Source organism: Silene latifolia, chromosome 6 (genome assembly GCF_048544455.1).
Source record: "Silene latifolia isolate original U9 population chromosome 6, ASM4854445v1, whole genome shotgun sequence".
Taxonomy (NCBI): Eukaryota; Viridiplantae; Streptophyta; class Magnoliopsida; order Caryophyllales; family Caryophyllaceae; genus Silene; species Silene latifolia.
In genome coordinates this window covers 135,957,161-135,984,578 of record NC_133531.1, presented here as the reverse complement: position 1 = coordinate 135,984,578, position 27,418 = coordinate 135,957,161, and the positions used below count along the sequence as shown (strand labels likewise).

Below are 27,418 nucleotides of genomic sequence, written 5' to 3'. Positions count from 1 at the left end.
AAATACAAAAAGGAGGAAATATAAGTTTCGTATCATACTTACAACAAGTTCTTCCGATTATTCACATTAATTAGCTTTAATGTTACAAGTCAAATCCTTTAAATTTGAATGAGATGAACATATGGAAAAATACTTAAAAAACACAAATAATTAAAGACAACAATATTTAAATAAATTTTTTAAAAAGGTTTGAAAGACATCATAATTATTCATAATAATTGAAGAATAGTGGAAAAAAAACAAAAAAAGGAAAAACAGTGAATTACTGTAAAAAAAATAACAATACTGCATGGAAGAAAAAGAAATCAATTTTAAAGAAATCAATAGTCGGAAATACATAAAGATCGATCTTTTTGTATCATACATATAATTTCGATAATTGACTGCACACGTCGTTATATGAGGTGTGAAGTAAATTTTGAGGGCAAATTTGATGTGAGAGATTTTTCAATCGGAACTTGAAGAGAATAGAAAGAGGCCTGCAAGTGAGAATGAGGGTATAAGATGAAATTGAGAGTGAACGGATTTTCATTTTTATTTAATATTTGAGGGGAGTTGGAGAGATGATGGAGGTGACGGTGGTAGTGAGCCAAGGAGATATTAGACTCTCATGCTTTGGAAAAGCACATTTTGAAAAAAAAAAAAAATACTCTACTCACATATACAACTTAAGTGCAATGTCCTCGAGCCCCAACCAGGGTGATATCCTCGCGATAGTGGTTCGAAGCAGCGACTGATAGATTGAATCGATTATTTTAATTACATTAATGATGAAAACCATTGTCGTAAATGAAAATTGTTTTGTCTTTAATTATACGTACGTTATATGTTGGTTAGTTACGTTAATGATGAAAAACCGTATTATGTCATCAGAATGAAGACCCTACTGAAATTATGAAATTATATTACGTCAAATCTTGAATTATGGACTTACTTATAATGTTACGACATTGCACATTTAATAACACTCATTTATATGATCATGTATCAATAATAACATCTGTTATTACAACTCGTGCATTTTTTGCACGGGTTTAAAACTAGTTAGATTAGAAGTCTTATCAGTTCAGAAGACGATATCTATTTGAAAGAGGGTTGTATGTTATTTTTATTTTGTCAAGTTTAATAAAATTTCAGAAAAACGATCAAGGTTAATCAAAATTTCAGTTTTAAAACTTCAAATGAAGGTCTTCGATCACTTAATTCATCGCTTCAAGTTAAATAGGTCTTTAATTAAGCACACATTGTTCGAGACATAAGTCTAATCAAATTCGTCTCTTGATATCACGAGTCACAAGTTCGATCCTCACTACTATCATGGTTCGTTTATTAAATCGCTTCGACATTCGTATTAGAAACTGAACCCAAATTCATGGCTAGAGTATGGAGGTGGTCAGGTTGGATATGGGTTTCCAACTCTAAACCTTTCACTGATTTTTTTCCTCATGATATGGGATGTCAAGAGAAAAGAGGATCGGGAATGAGTTGGGGATTTTAGGCATTTTAGGCCCATCAAACAATGAGACTTCAAAACAATGGGTCTAGACACATATTAGCCCATATGTTTTTAGATGTTATAATCCGAACTCTCAAGTTCGAAATACCCAATTTTTTTAATCTGGAAAATTTTAAGAGATCATAATTCGTGTTTACGAACTTAAAAAGTGATGATTTGTTTTTTCAAATTGATCACTTTTCCAAGAACTACGAGTTGGAAAAAAAGATTTGTCGAGTTTGGAACTCGTGACCAAGAAATATGGTCACTCAATGTTTGTTCGATCAAAAAAAATTTTTGACATGCAAAAAACTCCTAGCCACGGGACACAAATACGACAGTTTTTTTCCTTTCAAATCGTAGTTCTCGGAAAAATGATCGATTTGAAAACCATTTGTCACTTTCTAAACTCGTAAACACGAGTTATGACCTCTTAAACTTTTCCGAAACAAAAAGTTGGGTATTTCGGGTAAAACGTCAAAAGTCAAGGGTACTGCGTGAATTATCAGTTAAAAAAATCAACACACTCATTACTACACCTAGTAAAATTGACCGATCCAATACCCGAACTCAAGACTCGATCCTGAATTAACCCAATCCAATATAACTCAACCCAAACTTTTATTGTTGTAAAATAATTATTATCCACAAATAACTTGGTAATAATTAACTTGAGAACAATCCGACCCAATTATTTCGTTTAAAAGGTCAACTCATTACTCACATATACACGTAGACTCACATAATTGTTACTTATCCAACAATACGACCTTCTAAAGTTTGACTCATTCAGTCACCATTAGCCATCGTAATAAGATTATTCATACATATTATTGTAGAGTGATTTTTGGGTTTGTATAATTGTGATTAAGGAGACAGATTAGCGAAGTTTAAGATCCGAGTGTCATTTATAATTGACAACTATTTGGTGTTGTCTACCTGTCTCCTATGCACATGAACGTCTTGGATCTTATAACAGTAACAAAAAGAATAAAAATTACTCCATAATTTATAAAACGTCTCACAAGATAGACATCCGATTTGTATTCGGTGAGTTGTTCATATTTTATAGAAACACAAAATCTCATTGAAGACGGCACGTATCCGTCACTTTGGATTGACTGATACCATTTTCTCTCACAAATGACCCAAATAGAGAAGAGAGAGAAGCACATGGGGGTGCCCCCAACTTGTCCCCCTATCCGTTTTGTGAGTGGCATTATCCGTCACTTGCTCCGACCCGTCTTCAGCAAGATTAACTGTTATAGAAAACTTTTATATTATTGGAAAAATTGGCCATAATAATTCAAGTTTTGCATGTTCGTCATAAATAATCCCAAGTTACATTCTTCCCAAAATAATCACTAGTTGTCAACTTTATTTCAGTTTTGCACCCATCTCTTATACGGAGTACCATTTATTTCCCGTCAAGAGAAAGAATGATATTTGGAAACAAACAATAATAAAATTCTGGAAAAACACAATACGGTAATATAAACAATTTTTCTTACAAAATAGAGATCAAACAAAAGATAAAAATTAATAAAATTATAAATTACTCATATTTTTTTTGTTAAAAAGAAAAATACTTTCATACTTGTCAATAGAAATATACTTAAGATAAAAAGCTCTTCGTATCATATTATAAATCTTCATATTTTTTAACATATATAGAGCAAAATATTTAAACTATAATCTCGAAAAGATAAATCGAAAATAAAAATTGTTGCATTATGAAAGGAGTACTAAATTAGAAGCTGTTCATCTCTAATGAAGTGGAGTTCTAGGGGAGGTTCATTAAAAGATTAGAGAATCTAATTGTTTTGATAATTACTTAGGATTATAATAAACAAATAAGCCCCTCGTGTGCATAAGTACAAAATTTTGAGAAATTATGTTGTACTAGTCTTATGAATAGAATACTCCCTACTTCATAATTAAGTTGTTCTTTTGTGTTTGTTGTGTCTCTTGGTCACTAATACAATGTATAGAGTACAGTTTATGGTTGAACGAAAATAATCCGTCTGGGCAAGACTTACTCGCTATGACAAATAGCTTACTCGGCTTGTAAAGTCATAAAAAGTGATTATCATTAAATTTACCCTTAGTCCTCTCTTTAAACAAAAATAAATAAATATTAATTAAATGCTATTGAGTATTTTGAGTTTGAGCTTGTCTTCTTTATAACATTATGTGTTTTAGGTTTAGGATGAGTCAAATATCACCTCATATTGTTATATATTCCCTCATATTCTAGATAAGTGTCCCATTGTGAATATGACACAAGAATTAAGAAAGTGAATTTAGACCACAAAAAACGGACAATGGGACAGTTATGTGAATAGACGAAAATGAAACTGAATTTAGACCACACAACACTTACCAAAAATGGACAGTGGGACATTATTATGAATAGACAGAAATGGATAATGGAACTGTTATTTAGAATAGGAGGGAGTAGAACAAATCTTGTATCTTTTCAATGTTTCAACTTTTGTTCTATCTATTTTTTTTTTTGTTTTTTGGTTTTTTCGCAGCTGATGAAGCAATGGAAGTACAAAACAACCGTACACACCCTGGGCCCAGCTGCACGCTTGCACCAAGATAAACTCTGACGCAGCCTTCACATTTTAAAAAAAAATAAAATTTCTGTCTTTTTGTCGTCTTCGTTAATCGGAAATTTCCTCCCATTTACAAAGTTGCAAGTTACTAACAACTCTTACAACCACTCCGTACATAAAAACAAACTTTATAGTAAAATTTAAAATTACGATAGGATAGAAAAATGATCGACACTGCCTTTTCAAGCTCCCTACAGTTAATTACACCGAAGAAATTTAACAATACTTTCTAGTTAAAAGTTTTACGACTCTAGCCGTCTGACCATATAAAAAGTAAAAATTATTCTGTATAAATGATTAGGTTTTTCTAACATGTGTCCTAGGATAGTGCGTGATATTTTTAGCATATACCATATGTGTGGACATGATAATGTCTAAATGGATATAATATTTTGTATTTAAATATTTATAATATTTAATATTTTACATTCTGCACAAGTTTATCTCCGATCTTTTTACTAATAAGGAAATTCTTTTTTTAATAACTTTTACTGACGTCAGTCACTCTAATAGATAATAGCTAAATATGATGTTTCGGGTTTTTAGTCGGAGTAATAGACTAAGTGGATTACGGTTAATGTTTACAGGCCATTAACATATTAGGCCTACTTATCTAATTATGCCCTCCTGCCACCTATATAATAAACACACAAGAAGAGAATTAGAGAATAAGGAAGGCATGAGAAGGCAAAAGATTGGAGTTTATCTTCTTGTTGATTTCAAGCAATCTCCTTATCAGATCTAATGACTACTCCACGTAAGTACTTATCTGTAATTATCACTGCATTCAAGATCCTCTAAATGTATGTTTACATGTGATAAAAAAAATTATTGACTTTTTATGATAAGAAGTTGCGGCTAAAAAATATGGTATTAGTAAATATTTGTTAAAATTCATTGACTTTTTATGATAAAAATTTAATATGTTAATAGTAAATATTTGAAAATTAAAGTCATTGATTTCTCGGTAAAAAATTCAAAAAAAAAATACTCGTTTTATTACATCTTACGATTTAAATTTTTATTTATTTCTCTAATAAAAAAGGAGAAACATGAAAAATAAGTGAATTGTCAATTTAAATTCTATAAATACCGTGCATATATTGCACGGGGTTTATATTAGTAACTCTGTAAATACCGCGCATTCATTGCGCGGGATATAAACTAGTTATATCACTAATTATGGTAAATATGAGTTTTATCATGATATATTTCCAATTAACCTTCCCTAATAACATGTGCCCTTGCCCTTAGGGCACATGTTAGAAAATCCGAAATGATTATTATATTATAGGTTTTCTTATAATTCGTTCATACTTATCAATTAAGATAAAAAGACTATATATAACATTCGATGTAACTCTAAATTCAAATCTAAAATCTCTTAGAATTTGTTTCCGATTGTGACACAACATAATGAAATATACCATAATATTTTCTGAAAGAAAAAAAAACTATATGAAAGTGTCGAAAATCACGATGTTACACACTTTGACCGTGATTTTCAACACTTCCATATAGGCTTTTTTACTCGAAACAATGTGGAAAATTATTGTGAAAGTGAGGTAGTATAACATAGTCGCAACTAGTGAGGTATCGTAACATATTTAAATAAGATTATCACTCTAAAATATTTTTTTTTTAACGAAATATTACTCCCTCTCCGTCGTCCTAAACTCCTAATCATTTGCTTACCTTTGCTTAAGATCAAAATACTTATCAAAAGCAATTCTAATGTAAAAAAAATCATGTAAATGAATGAGATACGAAAAAATAAAATATGTAAATAAATGTCTGAGACGGGATATTTCAAATTTTCCTCCTTCCCTACTCTAGTCGTATGTATATAAATGGCTATCACACGCCGAAGGTCTCTCATCATCCTTTGGTCAATTCCCCACAACTTCACAACTTCATCTCCCATCTTCAATATTTTTTCACACTTTCACACACCATATTACAAAACAGATCAATATTTTGCTTATATTCTCATAATCTAATTCATTTATATAGTTTTAAGTCCAAGTACAAAAATAAATAATGATGATAAGGCGAAACAGAGGAATTAAATTGGGTAGGAAAATCATCCGTATATTGAATCGGTTTACCCGATACCCGAGAAATTGTTTCAAATACAAGAAACTCGGGAATTCGATAGCACAAGGGAGTAAAGCGATGCCGAGATTATTCAAATGGGGCGGAATGATCAAGAGGGCTCTCTTTAACACCGGCTCAAGAAGGGGGTATGTTCGTGTGGGTCACGAGTCGATGATGGATACTAAACCGGGTCATGTTCCAAAAGGGCACCTGGCAGTCTATGTTGGCGAGCTAGATTGTGAAAGGCGTCGTGTCCTCCTGCCTGTTTCATTCCTCAGCCATCCCTTGTTTGAGAAATTATTGAAAGAGGCGGAGGATGTTTACGGATTTAACTATCCTGGTCGGATCACGGTGCCATGTCCGGTGTCCGAATTTGAGTTTGTAAAGAGTAGGATTGCAGCTACTAGAGGTAGTTGTCGGCCTACGATTCCTACCTGCTTTCCAAGTCTCAAGTGCTTGCAGCTGATATGACATTAACAGGCGCGGTGTCGGTTGAGCACAGACTTTTGGACTATCAAACGGTTCATTTGATTCGAGTATCATGTTGGCAGCTTTCCGTACATGCTCAAATAAAGTTAAAGATGCTCAACATAAATCTTATTACACCGCCATGGTGAGAAACTGATTAGAACCCACCACCAAAAAAATGCTTACTTAGACGCTGTTTGGTAAACGACATATTGGACAATTTTTAGCATATTCAAGGGTTTTAGCATGTTTGACCAATCAATATGCTAATTTTAGTGTTTGGTAAACAGCATATTTGGGGTCAATATGCTGTTTTACAATATGCTGCTTACCCTAACATATTGTAAAATAGGAAATTTTTCTCCATTTTACAAAGAAAATTAACAATCTACTAATCGTAATCTGTCAATTACCAAACACTCAAATTAATTCTGCTAATTATAATATGCTAGTCAAACCTTCTGATAAAATCTGCCATTTATAATCTGCTTTTGCAATCTACTTATGCTGAAATTAATAAGCTGTTGACCAAACAAGACCTTAAGCACGAACTCATGAAGTCCACTAACCAAGAACAACAAGCATTTAAAAATGTAAAAACAGCGCTTCAGGCAGCAGGGATCAAGAGTCATCAATAAGTGATCGCAACTGTTGTTTAGAAAGTAGGGGGCTTTATAAAAAGTTATACAAAAGTTGCATCCTGATCAATACAAGCAGCTACAACAGCTGTACCTGAAAAAAATATAATGTGTACGTAAATATATGTTTTGGAAATTACAAGTCAACTCACAAAACATAATAAATAAAATAAAATGACAAATTAATACCTTGAAAACCATCATCGTTGGGGAATGGCTTGCGAGCCAAAAGCCTGCTAGATTTATTTGAGTGGACAAGTTCCACAACATTAATATCCAAAAAATAAGGACTGCGCTTCCTAGCCTGTCTAACACGGATTATTGCGAAAACATCTCCACCCAAGGAATAGAAAGATCGAATAGGAGGATAAACAGTAGATGGAAGGGAGTATCTACATAACTCAACCCAAGAAAAATGAAGAATAGAGTTGTCCGAATGGGGATCATTTAAAAGTTGATAACAAGTTAAGTCGAAAGATTCAAATTGCAATGAATCCTTTGGTGCAAAAGAAATCCCGTAACAATTAGGTCCAACAAATTTGCCCTCCCCACGAAAAGGCAATGTTACTGATTTATACCACACCCCATTATTAGTATCATAGTAGAAAGAAAAAACACCGGGGCTAAAAGAATCCGCGGATTCACCCAAAGTAAGAAAAAGAGTTGAATTCCAAACAGCAAATGAAACAATTTTGTATGCAATAGATTTTTTGGGATATGAAAGTTCTGGAAAGCGGGGAAGCGGAATCCATTTCCAAAGTTTAGGATTGGTATTAGTTGTATCTAACACTTCACCCCTCGGTTTCGAGTCCAAAGGGCATTTTTTGTCCAAATGAAAGAGGAGAAATGAAAATGCAAATAATTTAGAACCCATAATGATTAATGTGGGACGTGACTTTGCACCAACAAGGAAGGGGCCAATAGTACGTTCATAGGGAGGCGGGTTTCGAATATCATAGTAAACAACATGTCTACTAGGTTTACCACCAGACTCTCCATCCGATATTACAAATATATATTTACCACCCACCAACCCAGAGATTGAGCACGGACCGTCAGTTATTAAGGGTTCACCGTTTCTGTTAAGAGTAACAGGAGACGAACAAGCCAAGTCATATTCAATCAAATCTTTAGGAGTTGCAGCTATAAATTTCACATTTTTCACCGCTTCCATAATTTCTCTACACAAGCAATTTTTTTGATCAGTTGTAATTTCATCAAGGACAAATTATAGTATGAAAAAAATTAATTTGCTAGAATACTTGACTGATGTAGAAAACCTAATTATATTCATCATTCAAAAATAAATTGGTACCAACCTTAAAAGAAAGAATTCCGAGACAATCAGGCGGTGCGGTGGACGAAGGAGGTAGAAATATGAACGAGTAACAATCGACGCCTGGAATTTTGAGGAAGTAGAGATTTCGAGCAGTGGTTCAGCCTTTTTCTGAAAAAATCGAGAAACCCTAATAATGTTTGTGTTTATTTATTGTTTTATTACAGTCACGACTCAAGAGGCGATAATCGGGTGTGGGTTGAACAGTTGGCCTACACACAAATGTTTGCTTTAATACAAAATCAAAGTTGGAAGCCCATCAGAATAATTAACATCATGGGCCGTTATGAAACTATCCTTGGTGGACTTATGTAGCTGTATTACTCCTTATTAAAAAATAAACAAATGGGTATCCAAACCCATTAGTCCATTATGTAAGGGGGGAGAGTTGTACCACTTGTACGTAGGATTGCGATTGGTAATAGTAGCTTGAGAGTTGAGGATAATTTCATATTTTTCGATCTCTGGCTTTGGATTTTCGTGCGCTGTTTTTTTCTTCTTCTAGGCCTCGTATTGGGTGATTGCTGGATACCTCATGTTCTTCTTCCGACTTGGATTGAAGACTAAGTTTTCCTCTTTTCTCATTTCCCTTCTTATTTTAATTATACATTCAATTATTTTTTTTCTTTATTTATTTCAAATTATGCGTAACTAATTCTATTTGTTAGGATTTAGGGAAGCCATGATTATAACACGGTCTTAATTAGGATATTATATCTGGAATATTATCGAATTTGTGTTGTTATTGTAGCATTAAATTGAGATTAAATGGTTGTGCATGTAACTAATTAATTAATCTGGTAGACTCAGACCTAAATCGAGAGATTGAAGAGAGTTTAAACCTCCTACAAACAATAGAGTGCCCTAATAAGTTGCGAGAGCCCGTTAGAAGCATTCTAGGGTGAATAGTGGACCGAGATAACCTTTTCACTACCCTGCAGACCGTTTTATGACTGACCTTTGACCCTAAACTTGACCGTCGACTTACCATGGTGACCCGATAATCCCAGTTATCTCTCTTTACATTCATTTAGACTCATTTGTTAATTCTTTTCTCTTGCCTTCAATACTCGTAGTTTAGCAACCAATAACAAACAAACCCCCGAACTATTACCAGACGGACTTTAGTTAAGCAAATAGAATCTTTCAGTCTCCCTGTGGATACGATACTCTACTTACTAGACCTGACAAAACGGGTCAACGGGCCGGGTTCGGGTCGGGCCAATTCGGGTTGGGTCAATTCGGGTCTCTCATTGACTTCGGGTTAATTCGAGTCGGGACGGGTCTTTTCGGATTTCGGGTCTGTTTCGGGTTTGTTTTCGAGTCTATTTCGGGTCAAGCGGGCCGGGTTGTTTCGGGTCGGGTCATTTTCGGGTCAATGAATAATAGAAAAATAGTCATTTCAAGTCTTTTCGGTTCAATTAGAGTTATATTTTGTCAGGTCATTTTCGGGTTTGGTGGTTTCGGATCGGGTTATTTTCGGGTCGGGTCAGTTAAGGTCAAGAAAACTCGGGTCATGTTCGGGTCGGGTCAATTCGGGTTTTCGGGTCACATTCGGGTGATGAAGATCGGGTCACTTTGAGTCTCGGGTCAGTCTTTTCGTGTCGGGTCAATCGGGTCCGGTTACTTTTGCCAGGTCTACTACTTACCCCTAGCTAACTGTTAGTAGTAATTTAGGATTACTTTGATATTGGTGATACCACTTTAGCCATATCAGTTTTGGCGCCCACCATCATGACCATCTTTTTTTTCTCGCAATTCAAAAATAAACCCTTGCATATTTATTGGGATAGACTTGTGTGTTTCATTAAACATTTCATTACTCAACCTAGTCAAGTTGATATTTGGGAGATGTGTCATATAAAATATGATGGTGTCGATGATGTGACACGAGATAGAATTGAGAAAAAAATGTGGAGGGATGTTTAATTACATGCCTTATGAGGAGTGTTGGAAACTCATTAAATATTTATTCCGAAAGAGTAATGAGGAGTCAGAGCTATGAGGAGTCAAAGCTGAGGTGGAAAGCTGAAATAGCGGAGCTTAAGGAGATTATGCAATAATTCATAGCTATGCTAGCTTTAAAGCAAAACGAACATGGCACTACATGTGAGTTAGATACTAGAGTTGAACCCCCACCCTTATTTCACCATGTTTTGACTGACGTCTGACTCGGCTACTTCTATTAGAGATGAAATAGAATAATAGATCTCTTTGACGACGATGATGATGCCCCCTTTAAATTGACAGTATCAGAATAGATTACAATTACCGGCATGGAACTAATGTTGAATCTATAAACGCGACAAATATAACCTCCAAACGTGGTACTTTTAAGATGATGGTTAAAACCCAATTAGCGTCAACAATGAATTTTGTAACCACAATTGTCAAACATGTTTCAAAATATGTCCTTTTTCCCAAGTTGTTGTAAATAGATGATCCTATGTAAATCTCACACCGAAGATTCCTAGCGGAGTTCTACACTTTCAAGTAGTTGATTTAAATGTTCGATGCTTTCTTCTGTTGCGCTTAAACACATAAAACTATGTTTATTGGTACTTGGTAGTGCTAGGTACGGGTAAGAACGAAAACAAAAGTCTCCCAGAATAATTTTAATTAATGCGTAGTGTATGGGGGCAGTGAACACTATCTCAATTCTAATGCAAAGTTACTCCAAGAAAAATTGCAGCTGCGTACCAAACGCATCATTAGATCTACTGAGACTATTTTACGTCATACAACGGCTCCATAATAGCTTATGTTAGTCGATTCGATCTACTGATAAGACTATTGTACGACATACAACAGCTCCATAATAGCTTGTGGGACTCATTTATCGTTACGTCTGTATTACAATGGCCTTATTCGACAATTTGTGCCTAAGCCATGCATGAATTCTACAGGTACTATGTATAGATGGACAGTAAGACGGTACAACATAGCAGACGATGTAAGTCCCAACAACGCAGTCATTATCCAGGCAGTCGTCTATTCTTAACTTCCCACATTCCATTCAAAAGAGAGCCAAGCAAAGACAAAGGTGAGAGACACTTACTGAAGTAAGACTATTTTACCTTTTAAATAACTGAACTAGGGTACATACTATAAAAGCTGAAGAGCTGGTAGCAGTTACGAGGCACTATAACCATGAGATGAAGGATGCCACTGGCGGGAATAATGTCCACTGCAAGTCGCTTCACAAGCATCCTCCATATCAGCGAGGGATATTTCGTTGTTGCATATGTTTGCAAAAGCCCGCATGTGTTTCATGCCATATTGAGTTAGCGATCCACACCGCTTCTCAAACACCTTCACCTACAGATGGTCAGACAATGTCAATTATGCTGACATCTTCTCACGAGTCACGACGACTTTAAATATTATCGATCGACAGTTTTTATGTAAAATAGAAGACAATGTTAATGGTATAGAGGCAGCATCTTTTACCATTGATTTCAAGCAATCCCAATCATCTACCAGAGGCATCCCTGGTCTTTGTTTCGAGGTCAGAACAGAAGGCCCATTTACCGGCCCAAATAGTAGTTTTCCAATCAGTTCAATGCTACCATCAAGATGAATTCTGTGCTTCATCGTCTCCACTATTTCCTTGAGGATTTCTTGCTTCTCTCTTCTCCCTTTCGCTCTTTCATACTGCACCTCAGTCAAAATGAAACTCCGGTTCAATATGAACAACAAAAGCCAATTATATCTAATTTCAAACTATACAATTAGTGTGCGTCTTGCATAAGATGGCCTCATTCACTATAACACCCTCTATACATCATTTAATTACGAAAATAATGTGTTAATTTCAGTCGTAATATTTGTGAAGAGCAAGATGCTTACCTTTTTCCAGAGGTAGAGAACATCCGCATCTCTTTGATTTACAACACCCATCTTGACATCATGAGGCAATTTATTTGAAGGCATATTCACAGTTGCCGGATCAAAACCTTGGTACAGATAAAGCTTCTCAGGCTTAATGCTTTTGTTTCCGTACTCCATCACATGGGATCCGGAAGAAAAGGTGTTATAGTTTGAAGTTCTTTCCTTCACCTGCCAGTAAACAACAACGGATTTTCTTCTACTAAAGCGAGATGGTCTATTAAAAAGAGAGTTTCAATTTACACATAATCGGATAATCTTACCTTCTCATACTGCTGATTAATTGTTTCTTTCTTCAAATTGTGAGTCTCACTGCAGACGACGGAAAATTTTCACTTAGTTTTGTTCGAGTAGTTTAAATATGTCCTGATAGATTGATAGCTAACAACTTATGAACCAAAACTAGTTCGGCCGTCCCAAAATTGTAACTCAAAACCGAATTGACCCGGCGATCTCAGTCACGTGGTCAGAAAATGACCCGATTCCAGTCGACCAGGGATGACTGCCCAACACGAAAAGCACCCTAAGACGATCCGACCTGTAGCCATTATTGATCTAAAAATGACTCAATAACATTGGACTCGAGCGACAAGAAACAACCACAACCCATTATGAACTGATACGGACCCGACTCATTACACTCATACAAGCAGAATGGAAAAAAGAGAGAATAAATACCTGTCCTCCATCCAGGCAACGCTATATAAATCGCCTAAGCATGTCGAGAACTCTGGTGGAGGAGCAGGTTCGGAACCAGGGCAATAAGTTCCCCAACTGCTTTCATCAGCATTAGATGCAGTCGTAACATATATGTTGAGATCTTCAGGCATAATGCCTTCGAACACGCTGCCACTTTCACAAGCCTCGATGTACATCACCTGAAATGGATAAATAAAAATAGAGTTTTCCGTTAGCTGAGCTTAGGCCTTGCCAATTTCTCTTTTTATTAATAAATCATAAATCAGCTCCCAATACCATTTCCTTGTAGCTTTTCAATGCGTGCTTCTTTTTCAAAACTTCGATGAAGTCGTTAGCAATTATGTATGGCGGATTTGGCATACCTGCAAGTAATAATTAAGGTACACGTCTGTAAAACCGTCAAAAATCCAGAGCACAAGTAATTTTTCTTATGATTTACTCATTCGAGACTGACCTAGAACACCGGGTCCTCCGTGATCAGAATAGTAAACAAAGATCCGATCATTTGGCTTGCTTGCAATCACTTTTCCACTGCCACCCTTTACTGAAGTCTTGTCTCCTAGAAGCACAGCGTAGAAGTTTTGCGCTGTGACATGTTCACCGGTATAATCCTGTGTACGCAAAATTTATTTAGAGGTAGTCGAGAGCTAATCATAAAGCCAACCATATTAGAAGAGCTATACTAGTTTAATAACCGCTTTTTTTCTCCTTTCACACCCAAACGAGGATCAATTGACCGTGCATCTCCTGGTGAGTCTCCCATCCGTAATTATATTAATTTTCTTTAAACCTTCTCAATTTATACGCGTAAATGTAAAGTACGTAGATCCGAATATATGGTTGTTTGTAACAAGTTTGGTAGCACGATTATTGTCGATTTGTTTGCTTCAAGTGCTAGGATTAATCAGCAGAGCTATACTAATGTATCTCACTTCATCGTCACGTAAATCTTGTTTCCCATTTTGTAATACTTGTGTGAAAGATCAAATTGCTCATGAAATGCAATCCTAAAATAAAAAGGACAACAATTGACTGAGACACCCAAAAATGGAATAGGACAACAAATGACCGGGACGGAGGGAGTACTTCTTTTGCGTGTGGAATATATGTATTTAGCTAGCTGTTTCAAATCATCTTCTACAAGTAACGCAAAATCCGAGCAAACAAGTTATTAAATCATTCATGAATCATGACCACTAAATTAAATTGTTACATTAATCAACAAACTATTTTAACAAGAAAAAAATAGATTAAAACCGGAAAAAAATACCTTAGGAACACCAGCATAAACATCTTCACCCTTGGGGCTATTAATTATAATACCGGGCTTCGGATTAAGCTCATTATTAGCAATATCATCGTACATAAACACCACTATATTCTCATCCTTCAATCCTCCTTTCTTCAATACTTGATATGCATGGCACACATCAGCCTACACCACCCAATTCAATTCAAACTAAAATCAATAACCATAAAGACAAGTCAACAACCACCCCATTCAAAATTAAACCTGGCTTAAAAGGTTCGGATGTACATAACCTTATTCTAAAAGCGGGTGCCTAGTTGTCAAAATATAACAAAGCAATCTTGTGAGGCAAGGGTCGCTACCCCAAACTTCGGAAAAATGGTTAATATTATCGATTTTTGTTGTCAAAAATTTTTAAATATGAGTCCTTAACGCAAGTATAAAACAACTCAAGGAAAATTCGGTACCCAAAAATTTTATTTCTAGCTCCACTCCAGTTGTGAGGTTATTGTCACAATAACACCGTCTTAACCACCAGGCTAATACCTTTTCGCTAATACTTGTAACTACATAACATGCAAATTCAAGGGATTGCTTAATTAATTTTTTTTTGTGTTGATCAGAGTATCCCCTACCTACCGAGAACGGGGACAATTTCCTGTAATGGGTTGACACCTCCTAAGTTTGACTTTTTCATACACAAGAGTCGGAATTGAACCCTAACCACTTGTTTAAGAGATGTGAGCCTTAGTAGGGATTGCTTAATTAATGACATGCAAGTAAAAGGTAAATTAATTAATTACCTGGTGACGATAATTACCAAAACCTTGAGAACCAGCAACAAGAACAGCCCACCGAGTACCGTTATCACCACCGCCATCAGAACCGGCAGCTGGCGGTTGCTCTTTATCATCAGTAGGCATGCGTATACTCATCTCCCACCGTTGTTTACCTTCACAAACCCATAAAACTAGAAAACATAACACAATAGATAACACTACTATACTTGTTAATTTCATCATTTTCATTGCAAATTAAAATCCACCCAATATGTATGAAATATGATATGAAATTGTGAATTGTGATGTTTTTGTTCAACAAAAATAAGGGTATTTATTTAATAATATTAATGAAAAGGCATGCAAAAAGAGGAGTTGACACGTAATTAAAATGGGTATATGGGGGATTTGGACTAAGTGGAACATGTGTAGAGTTTACATTGCTTGTCTTGGAGAGTTGGAGTTGCGTTTTTGTTTACTAGTCACATCGTGTTCATCTTCTTGTGAAAAATAAAAAGGAAGAGGAATGGCAGAATGCTCTCGTTTTGTGTAATTTGGCGAGTTTTTGTGTTTTTCTTTTGTTTCTTTCTTTAACGGCGTGCAAATATTAATCCTCTTATTACCTTACTAAGAGAATAAAAATTCTTTTTATTTTTCCTCCAATAAGCATCTATTGAAATAATCCTCTTATTAATACCTTACTAAGAGAATAAAAACTTCTCTTAGTTTTTCCTCTAGTAAGCATCTACAGAAATAAGTAAATATGTGAAACTTTCTTTCACTAAATTTTTATATTTCAATGAATATATATTCGTATAATTGAACTCTAATCTTTTTGAGAAAAGATCATTATCATTAATAAAAAGTCATAAGACATCTACAACATATGTCAAGCTCAATCGGATACAAATCGATTACAACCATAAGAAATAAATTCTTGTTCAAAGAATGAAACACTACAACAGAGTCTCTATCATCAATTCGCCGCAAAAGGCTTTCATCCATAAGAGGGTCTCCGAATCTTCCTTGACGAGTATCCATTTCTTCTGACGTGATTGATTGTAGCCATGAATCGGACAAAATATGTAAAACCATATAACGATCTATAACAACGCTGATCTTCTGCTGACTTATTAATGAACCAGAAAATGAAAGCTCTCAAACTGAGAGAAGGACATCACCGATAGACGGGGACAGAACCCTCAGAAAGAGAGACGAAACAAAAACGAAAGCAGAAATTAAACAAAAACATAAAGGAAACAAAGCGGAACCCAGGAAAAAAACTGAAGCCACCGTCTCCCTACCAACCCACAACACCGCTAGATCCAAGCACCACCCTGCCACACCACCAACAAACTCGTCCGATAAGACCCGAACGAATGCCCACATGCACCACGCACGAGAGGAACGGCACCCGTGCGATCCGAACCGGGTGTGGGTAAGAAAGGGAAGGAGGGTTAATCGGAAGAGAGGAGACGGGTCGCCGGAGAAAGGTCTTGAGAGACCCCATCCCCGGCGACATGGTAGGGGGTTGATGGGTGGCGGTGGGAGGAAGGAGGAGAACGGCGGTAGCAAAGAGGAGGATTTAGGGTTTTGTTTTTTAGAGAGAAGGGGGAGAGAAAACTAGAGAGAGAATTCGACTTACCGCTTGAACTCTAATCTTTAAATTAAATTCATAATTATAATTTTTTTATTAAAATAAAATAAAATTGGTATAAACTATAAGTTGCTAAATCTTTCAGTAATGCAATAATTATTTCGGTTGACAATAACTTGACACATACTTAAAATTAGCTTTGTGCCAAAAAAAAAAAAAAAACAAATTCATTAAAAAGAATTCACAACTTAATATAATTCTCTTTGATTAGTTTTCCATTTTTTTTTGTTTCATATATCAAATACAATGGAGTGAAATATTAAATATTAATGGGGTGCAAATTTAAAAAGTATAAATAATCCACTAAAAAAAAATAAAAACTTTATATACCGCGCATGCATTGCGCGGGATCTATACTAGTTATTCATCAAAAGTAAGAGTAGGTCTCCTGAGAGACGGTCTCTTAATAAGATTTATTGAGAGACTATTGTACAATTTTAAGAAAAAGTGGTACTAAAATTAATAAAATAGGTACAAATCAGGATTGATGATAAAATGGGTACATTTATTATGTAAATAAGTACGAAATTACTATGTTACGATCAATAACAAAAGGGGTACAAAATACAAATAAAAGGATACGAAATATTGGTCTCTCAATAACGTAGTGAGAAACCGTCTCTCCCAAGTTTTAGTGTTCCCGTATTTCAACCAAATGTTTTTTTAGCAATTCACATGCATTGACGTATTCATGTGTATTTCAATTTTATGGGAATTTAATTTCTCAATGGCAAACAAGCGATACCTAAATCACTTAGATAAGGAAAACTGAGTGATAATTTTTTTATTTAAATTGGTTGAAACGTAAACTTGTTACGGAAATAGTACTATTTTAAAAGAAGTATATGAAATGGATTCATGTCATGATGTGGTTTTTTCTCAGGTTTTTAGTAAAAATGAATTAGGAGAGAAAAATAGATGATTGTGTACATGATATGAAAAAGCATCATTCCAATATAATCGATTAATCAATATATCATTTTAAATCAGCTTGTCATTAGAAATTATAAAAGGTCTTTATCACTTATTGTTAAAAAATGGTCACAATATGCACAAATTTAGACCTCAAGGATACAAATTTCATAAATTTAAGAACTTGGATACCCAAAGAAAAGTGACAAACCATAAGTATAATAAGTGAATTTTCTGAATTTTTTTTAGCAATATCATTTAGAACAATTAGGTACACTTTTCAATTTCTTAACCAAATACTCAATACAAATTAGTCTATCTTTTTTTTTAGAGAAAGGTCAAATTAGTCTATCTATAAACCATATTTATCATATTATGTAATACTCGTATAATTTTAAATGTGTAATTTTTTCAGTTTGTTTAACACCTCGACTTTGACACTCATAAATGAGTTTACAACTAGTTATAATAATCATTTCGATACCTAATCTAAATCTAAAATTAATAAAAGGCAGTACCTTACGTTCAACCGACCTCGCATGTAACCGTTATTTACATAATAGAACAAAAACAAACAGTGCTTGGTTGCTCGATAGAAATAATCACATAGTTGAAGGTTTTGTAAGTGTCTCCATGTTTTTTTATCAAATAGCTGGAATAGTTCAGTTGGTTAGAGCGTGTGGCTGTTAACCACAAGGTCGGAGGTTCAAGCCCTCCTTCTAGCGTTTTTATTTTTTTATTTTGTGTGCTATTTCTTCTTTGGGCTTTCATTTAGTGCTGATCCCCTCTCCTCTTGGGCTTGCCTAATGGACTACTAACTCTTTATCCAGTAGAAAATCACCTTCTCCACTAAAGAAAGACAAAAGTTGCTTCTATTTTCACTATTACGAGCTTGAAAATTATCACCAATCTATAAATATTATTAAAAGGCTACCTTAAAATGACCAATTAAGTCCACGTAGACAATGCCACGTAGGATAAAAAAAGTCACGCAGACATTTGAAGCTCACGTCAACCGCATAACCTCAATGCCACACACACATTCATACCCAATTACCACGTCTCTTATCATCACTGTTCCTACCGACAACGACAATCTCCCTTTTTCCGCTCATTTCGTCAACCGGCATTAATTTATTATTATATGACATTAATTTAATTTATTTATCTATAAATTAATTTAATCACTTATCTATAATATTAAAACATATTATCTATATTCTTAAATGATTTTTGTATATTAAATATATTGTTTTCCAAAAAATTGGTCTACATTTTCTTTCCCCTTCATTAAATTTTCGTATCAAAACAAAGTTTTGAGGAAGCGTCTTGATAAAACCCGTGCATTGCACGGGTCACAAAACTAGTTTTCCTATGAAATGGTTTCTTAGTACCCTAGATCTGGCAAAACGAGTCAATGGGTTGGGTTTGAATTAGGCCAGTTCGGGTCTCTCATTGATTTCGGGTTAATTCGGGTCGGGACGGGTCATTTTAGTTTGTCAGGTCTGTTTCGGGTTAAGCGGGTCGGGTTGTTCCGGATCGGGTCATTTTCGGGTCAATGAATAATAGAGAAATAGTCATTTAAAGTCTTTTTGATTCAATTAGAGTTATATTTTGTCGGGTCATTTTCGGGTTTGGTGGTTTCAGATCGGTCATTTTCGGGCCGGGTCAGTTACGAGTCAAGAAAGCTCGGGTCGGATCGGGTCAATTCGGATTTTCGGGTCACATTCGAGTGATGTAGTTCAGGTCACTTTGAGTCTTGGGTCAGTCTTTTCAGGTCGGGTCAATCGGGCTGGATTGCTTTTGCCAAGTCTAAGTAATATTAATGTGAAACCCTCTCACATGATAATGGTAATTATCAATTTATATTTATTTTTCATCTCTTTTTTCGTTGATTTCTCGAAGGGGTGTCTAAGGTCACGGGCAACCACGGGCGGCGGAATCAGGTCTCCGGTTTTGGCCACCGAATTTAAAAGCTTTATTGATGGAATTCAATACAAACCACGACATATAGTACACTTGTCATTCACATTTGGGGCTTCATATTTTTTTTTGACAGCAACAAATAGCATAAGCTTACACAAGAGATCTCTGAGCAAGATTATGAGCTATCCTATTTACTCCCCTAGGACAGAAGCTAAGAGAGCAACAATGAAAATGAGAAGGTCTTGACTTAATATCTTTGATAATGTAGTTGATAGATGCAATCGGCTTCTCCGCTCCCGCAGCCTGCAAAACCAAGTTAAGACAATCTGTAACAAGTCTAACATGAAGGTACCCTTCGTCCAAGGCCCATTTGAGCGCCATGAAAGCTGCATGTCCTTCAGCATGCAGGGCAGAAGAGGCAAACGAGCGAGCGTGAGCAGTATTCCTTAAGGTCCCATTATCATCCAATAAGCACCACCCCATGCCAGCGATTCTATCAGCCCTCCAAGTAGCATCACACTTGACAGTACAAACATTTCCGCATCTAGGTCCACCAACGATCCAATAGGGGAAGGAGTTTCTAATCCTCTTAGCTAAACTAAAACCAGGGGAAGAGTCCAACAAAGGCGCTCGAAAAAGACTAGCATCCTTATTGCACACAACCTCTTTCATACACTGGATGTCACCAAGAATAGAATGTAAAGCACTTATAGGCCAAGGGCGACGATTCTTGAAGACCATCTCATTCCTGCAACACCAAATTCTCCATAGGGTAGCGATTAGGGGGAAAAGGAGGGAGTTAGGATCTGGGCCAATTAGGAAATAAGTTATCCAGTTAATGACCCAAACCCTAACATCAATGTCCACCCCTCACGTGATTCTATGTCCTAAAGGACAGCCAAACCATAGAGCCTTTGCAAAGTTACAATCTCTGAACAGATGAGAAATAGATTCCACACAAGGAGATGAGCCATCACATAGAGTACAGAAGGAGCGCCAATTCATTTTTCGTTTGAGAAATTCAGAGCCCACTGGTAGGGCATTAGCCATAAATTTCCATAAAAACACCTTAAGTTTGTTAGAGATAGGCAGCTTCCAGAGCTTAGATCTGCAAAAAGCCACAATTATTGCAGACATTCTAGAAAGATCAGCAGACGATGTAGGTCCGTTATCTAAGGCCATAGCAGCAGCATAGTATCCCGACTTGACAATGAAGGCACCATGTTTGGAGAATTTCCAATAGAAGGAGTCATTCAAGGGTTGACACGGGATATAAGTTGCGATGATTTTCTTTGTAGCTTCCTCACCTGGATCGAAACCAAGAGAAGAGAGATCCCACCTCCTATGACTATCATGAAGGTCACCAACCAGTAACGCAGAATCAATAGGAGCATCAATAAAATCCCCACAAAGATCATGAATACTATAACCCTCTATCCATTTGCTCTTCCAAGCATTAAGACCAGAAGAAGATCCAATAGTCCAAGCAATATTATTGTAGATAAGATCGGATCCCCATACAAGGCTTTTGAGAGCCCAAGACAACGCTTGGGGAGCCTTCCAACGGTTCTGGAATAAAATATCATCTTGAACACCAAGCTTGGGACCAATAACTTTACTAATAAGACTTCCTGGGACACATAAGATTCTCCAAGCAGATTTGGCGAGAAGAGCTTGGTTAAAGCAACCAATATTACGAAGTCCAAGACCCTCTTCACCAACAGGCCTACTAAGGAAGTCTTTACTACACCAATGAATAGACTTATTATTTCTAGTTCCACTCCACCAAAAATGCACCATCAAGGACTGAAGTTTTGATGTTACACTTACCGGTATACGAAATACCGATAGAGAAAAAAGAGATAGTGAAGATAGAACAGAACGAATAAGAGTCAATTTACCAGCCGAAGATAGAAGAATGTTATTCCAGGAGGAAAGTCTTCGCTTATTCTTTTCAACAATGAATTTAAATAAGTCCCTTTTAGAAGACCCAATACTCGTAGGAAGGCCAAGATAGTTGCCAAGGTCATGCTTAGGAGAAAAATTAAACTCAGTCAAGGACTTCTTGACCGTCATAAGTGAGCAATTTGGACTGAAAAGAATAGAGGACTTATCTTTATTAAGGCATTGCCCAGAGGCAGCACAATATTTATCGATAATGTTCATAAGAAAATCCAAATTCCCAAAGTCACCACGGATAAAGAAGAGTGAATCGTCCGCAAACAATAAATGGGAGATTTCCGGCCCGTTCTTGTAAATTTTGGTACCTTTAATAAGATTGCAATCCTGGGCATAGAGAATCATTTGAGATAGGACTTCCGTGCAAAGTGCGAAAATATAAGGGGATAAAGGATCACCTTGCCTAATCCCACAGCCGGGTTCAACTCTTTCCATAGGAGCACCATTTATCAGAATTTCGTAAGAAACAGATTCAATAGTACTCATAATAAGATGAACCATAGAGCCCGGCAAATTTAAGTAAGAGAGCACCCCTCTTATGAAATTCCAGTTTAATCTATCATATGCTTTACTCATATCAGCCTTAAGAGCCATCATACCCATCTTGCCATTACTCCTATGATTTATGGCGTGAAGAATTTCTTGGGCAACGACAATATTATCTGCAATACTTCTATTAGGGACAAAAGCGCTTTGAAAAGGACTAATAAGATCATCCATAACCTCTTTTAATCTATTAGCAATACACTTTGTAACAACTTTCATAATAACATTGCAGAGGCTAATCGGCCGAAAATCCCCAACTCTCTCCGGACAATCATTTTTCGGAATAAGAACAATAAAGGTTTTATTGAGATCCTTAAGCACAGTACCAGAATTTAGGATATTGAGAGCTCCTTTAATAACATCATTCTTAACAATGGCCCAGTACTTTTGGTAGAAAGCTGCCGGGATACCGTCAGGACCCGGAGATTTTAGAGGTCCCAATTAGAACACAGCCTCACGGACTTCATTTTTCGAAAATACACGACCCAATTTGGCTCTCTCCTCCATACCCACTTTGTGCTTAATATTATCAAATAAGTAACCAAACTTTTTAAGTACTGTTCAAAACACTCAGGTTCAGAATCAGAATTAAAGATAGTGGAGAAATGTTTATGAAACAAACCACCAATCTCCTTCATATCAAAAGTCCATTCATTAGACTCCTTCTTAATACCTAAGATAAGATTAGCACCAGATCGTCCTTTAGCCCAATTGAAAAAGTACTTCGTGCACGTGTCACCCTCACAATTCCATTTCAATTTGGTACGTTGACGCCAATAAATGCCAGCAGCAAGGGAGAATTCCATAAGCTTTTTGTGGAACGATTCGTAATTAACAGAATCACCGCCATTCTCAATATCCAAAAGATAGGACTCAAGATCCTGATCAAATTCACTCCACTTAAGTCTCCATTCGTCCTTTTTGTTACAGGCCCAAACTCTGAAAGCATTATTGATGCGACGAAGTTTTGCCAAAAGAACCTGAGAAGCATCACTCATAGCTTTTCTTTCCCAGCTTTCTTTAACCAGATCACTGCATTCTGCATGATCAAAACACCAAGTCTCTAACCTATACACTTTCTTCTTGGTATTCAGAACCATATTTGTATCAAGGATTATAGGCGCGTGATCCGATATTTGAATAGGTAAGTGTTTGATAAAAGTATTTGGGAAAAGAGAAAGCCAATCATTGGAAGCAAACCCCTTATCAATTCTTTCGTATATTCGATGTGGAGCATCCCTATTATTGCACCAAGTGAATCTAGGTCCCTTAAAGGGAATATCCATCAGACAATGAAAATTCTTCCAGTATGAGAATAAGTTTGCTCCTCTAATCAAATTATCACTACCACCTAACTTATCAGAAGCGAACTCAACTTGGTTGAAATCACCTATAAGCAAGAAGGGTTTGTCAAGGAAATTAAGATGATGAGTAAAATTTTCCCAAACAGGACCCCTCTTGGAATGATCGGGTTCACCATAAACACAGCACAAATACCACATGCTACCCTTATACTGATTCACCAAGAGGATAATAAGATTATAACTAATAAAGACACATTCTAATTTACAGCTACTTTTCCAACCGACCCGCAGCCCCCCCCCCCCCCTAAGCCATCCGCATCACACCCAGCAGACTGAAGGAAACCCATAGGTCGCAAAAGAATATCCACTAAAAGTACATCACACTTAGTTTCAGAAAGGAAGACGAAATCTAAATTGTTATGAAAAGACCTACATATAACTCTAATTTTAGGAATAACAGGGGAAAATGGGTCCTTAAGACCCCTGCAATTCCAAGCCAAACCTTTCATGGGGATCAATGAGGTTGAGACCACCGCATCCTGGCCACCCAACAACATTGCCACACCCCGACTTCACCCTACCATGCACATCTCATACGAAAACCCCAACACCCGAAAACACCCGTAAACACCCATAAATAGACTCTAGCAGAAAACACCATCTTCGAACCATCCAACCAACCGAAGCACCCAAAACAAGACCACTTGGGCACACTAGAGCCACGACTCCCAGACAAATCATTTCGAAAGAACCAAGTTCGAGGACTCGACAACCACCCTGACACAGCAAAGAAACCAAAACCCATCGGCATCCACTCACACCAAAACGGCCAAACAACCAAGTTCGAAGACTCGAACCTCAAAAGACACAGAAGCAACAAGGATACACTTGCAAGCATCAGGAGAAGGAGCGGGAGATGAAGACCCACCAACCAGACAACAAGGTGTACCAAGACACCACAGGGACACCCGAAACACCCGAGGACACCTCCTAGGACCACCGCCAACAAATAGACAATACAAATGTACGACTCTGATCAACACAAGGTAAAAAGAAGAGGGAACGAAAGGAAATGGGGGGGGGGGGTCATCTTATAGGACCCAAAAGACAGCCGCTTAGGAGAGCAGCAGAACCAACAACAGAGAAAATCTCATCAACAGGACAGACAAACCAGGAGTGGGGGAAGTGGGGGGATCACTCTTGGATTGAGAACGAAAAGCGGCGGTGACAGGATAAGGTACCAGAGGGAACGGATAAAACAATCTTAATCATAAACCAGGACCGTGGCAAAACCACCTTTGAAAATGATTACCAACCGGAACGTCACACTTTAAAAAACACCACAACTTTTAAATCAAAAACACGAACACACAGACCATTCCTCACTTAAAAGAAGCCATCATCACAAGCATAACCCAACTCCACCATGAAGCAAGCAAAAAGGCCGACAAGCCCGCACCAGACCGACCAAAGGTAAAACAGCCGCCATAAACGGAGCAACAAACATGACCGTCGGAGGAACCCAAAGACGATGGAAAAACATCTTAACACGGAAGAAAATCAGGCGGTCATCAGACGGAACCAAGGACAAATGAAACAACCATCGGAATGAGCCAACCAAAGGTCCACAAGAAACGGGTCAAAAAGAAACAGCTCGTAAGAGACGGAACAAAACATCAAAATGGAAAGAAAGATGGTCAGAGAACCGGTAAAAAGCATAAGATAACGAAAAGCAGGCCGTCATCGGAGAAAGGCCAGGGCAGAGCCATCCTCGGCGACATAGCAGCGGCGAAAGAACGGGAGATGCGGGGTAACAAGAAAGAACAAATGGGGTTTTTGGGGTATGAGATGTGACGACTCGCCGGAGATAGGCTAAGGGACCAAACTATCTCCGGCGAGTAGGTAGAGGAAGCAGAAGGAGGGCAAGTGTGGATGGTGGAGGTGGCGGAGCAGCGAGACCTAGGTTAGGGTTGTTGATTTGGGGTTTTTTTTTCGCTTTCTCTCTCTTCAGGAGTTGTAGGAGCAGCCAGCCTCCATTTACTTTAAAACGCTCCATTTTCTAGGTAGTTAATAGCACACACATTTCTAGTGTAAAACAGTCTCTTATGAGATCTACTCGGTAATTATTGCCTTTCTTTCTCATTAATTGTCATTTACATGTTTATGTTTACGTTTTTGTTAATTTATGTCATAATTAGTTAAATTTCGATCTTTATTACTTTCAGGGTGTTGATCTTCGTAGTACATATTTTACTTATTGTAGTACGCTTTTGATCATTATACCCTTATCATTTCCAATCTCATGTCCCTCTCTCCTCCCTTTTCCCTTTCACCTTCCACCACCGTCAAACCCATAATATGCCACCCTCGTCAACCAACTTTATATCGCCGTTATATACCACCCCCTATACTATAATCATCAACCATTACCGCCCTACAAAATCATCGAACAAAAAGAAAAGTTTGTTGTTTATGCGTATGTGGACAGAGGCGGACTAGTTGGTTTTCCGGCGGGAGGAAATAAGATTACAATATGTGGCTGGCAGAGGGTGACTATGGTCGACTGTCGACGTAGGTGGATTAGTTGGAGGAGGTAGCGGGTGAGTCAGGGATTGGATGGGGAATACTTTGGTGCGAAATCGAGAGGGGGAGGTTGGTGCGACGAGTGGAGGACGATGGTGACATAGCGACCGACCGACGGGGATCCAGCAAAGCCATAGGGTGGAGATGAACGGTGGTGGTTGGTCTTGGGGGGGGTGGATGAGGGGTTGGAGTACTGTATTGCCGGGGATTTTTGGGTTTCTCTTCTTCTTTCTTTTTCTTGATGTAGTACAATAAGGGTAACAAATGGAAAATAATTGGTAAAATTTACTGAAATGAATAAAAAACATTCTGCAAAAATAAACTACGTACTTTTATTAGGGAAAGTATCATGATCAAAGATTCAATACTCGTCACCAATTCTCATATAAGAATGTATTCCTAACTCCGGTTGGTCGACGTTTCATACAGGCGTGCATAATATCGTATCATTGCCATCGTAGATCGTAGTGTTTTGTTCTCTTGAACACATCGCAATCCCAATTGAATACATTTGATGACTTCACCCTTCAGAAATGTGATACATGAGGGACATGGTATATGTTCAAAACGAAAGTTCAAGTAGTCACTATTATTGACATTATTATATTCCAGATTTATTCACTTGAATTTAAAGCTAAATATCTCATAATAAATGCCTAATTTTGATGTGATTCCACTTGGAAATGAAAATACATAATGTTAGCTTTCCAATAAGTGGTCATACACCTTATTTAGTAAAGTAACAAAGGAAATATGATCGTTTTAAGTTGAGCTGTCCAAAACTTACGCGGGTGACACAAATGGTGCGGATTAGGATATCTAAACATTTGCAAGGAGATGACTACAAGTTGGAAGCTCAATTGGCATCGTTTTTAAGTTAGCTTTCCTAAATCGAGTCAGTTTGTTTTACGTTCCTAATTTGAGCCATGTTGTGTTTATTTTCATTATAAGTTTAGGAAAAAGCCTATTACTTTCCTAATCTTAGTTAAGGTAATTTTTTTTTATAAGGTAATAAAACTAGATTGATCCTCTAAGGTAGGATCAACCTATCTCATCCTTTCGAATGATAGAGGTAAGTAGAAGCCACTGGCTTTCAAACCACCTCGAAAGAGTAGGACAGGAATGTCCAATAGAAGCCATAAAGTCGGCAACTTTGTTGGCTTCACGAAAGCAATGTTTAATTATCACTTCATCAAAGAACTGAAGATCTAGTTTTACATCCTTGATAATACTAGAAATTTCCCAATGAATTTGCCAAGTA

The 27,418-nt window shown here is 36.8% G+C and overlaps 1 protein-coding gene and 1 non-coding gene across 2 annotated transcripts; one reads left to right on the top strand and one right to left on the bottom strand.

Moving 5' to 3' along the window:
- Window positions 1–11,545: 11,545 nt before the first annotated feature.
- LOC141587350 (vacuolar-processing enzyme beta-isozyme) lies at window positions 11,546–15,606 on the bottom strand. Its single transcript, XM_074408816.1, has 9 exons — window positions 15,295–15,606; window positions 14,513–14,677; window positions 13,697–13,853; window positions 13,519–13,604; window positions 13,222–13,421; window positions 12,807–12,855; window positions 12,505–12,714; window positions 12,106–12,309; window positions 11,546–11,973 (listed from the first exon to the last, which is right to left on the bottom strand). The coding sequence occupies exons 1-9, from the start codon at window positions 15,517–15,519 to the stop codon at window positions 11,788–11,790; spliced, it is 1,482 nt and encodes a 493-aa protein (XP_074264917.1). The 5' UTR covers window positions 15,520–15,606; the 3' UTR covers window positions 11,546–11,787.
- A 2,884-nt stretch (window positions 15,607–18,490) lies between these two features.
- Window positions 18,491–18,564, top strand: TRNAN-GUU (transfer RNA asparagine (anticodon GUU)). Its single transcript has one exon. It is a non-coding gene; the product is annotated as a tRNA-Asn (tRNA).
- The last annotated feature ends 8,854 nt before the right edge of the window (window positions 18,565–27,418 follow it).

What these genes read in the sequence shown, in the direction of transcription:
- LOC141587350 (XM_074408816.1), bottom strand. Translation starts at nt 15,519, where the DNA reads ATGAAAATGATGAAATTAACAAGTATAGTAGTGTTATCTATTGTGTTA. An exon ending in CGGAGGACCCGGTGTTCTAG is followed by an intron (nt 13,605 to 13,696) that starts GTCAGTCTCGAA and finishes TATTACTTGCAG; the next exon opens with GTATGCCAAATCCGCCATAC. An exon ending in TTAATCAGCAGTATGAGAAG is followed by an intron (nt 12,715 to 12,806) that starts GTAAGATTATCC and finishes GTTTACTGGCAG; the next exon opens with GTGAAGGAAAGAACTTCAAA.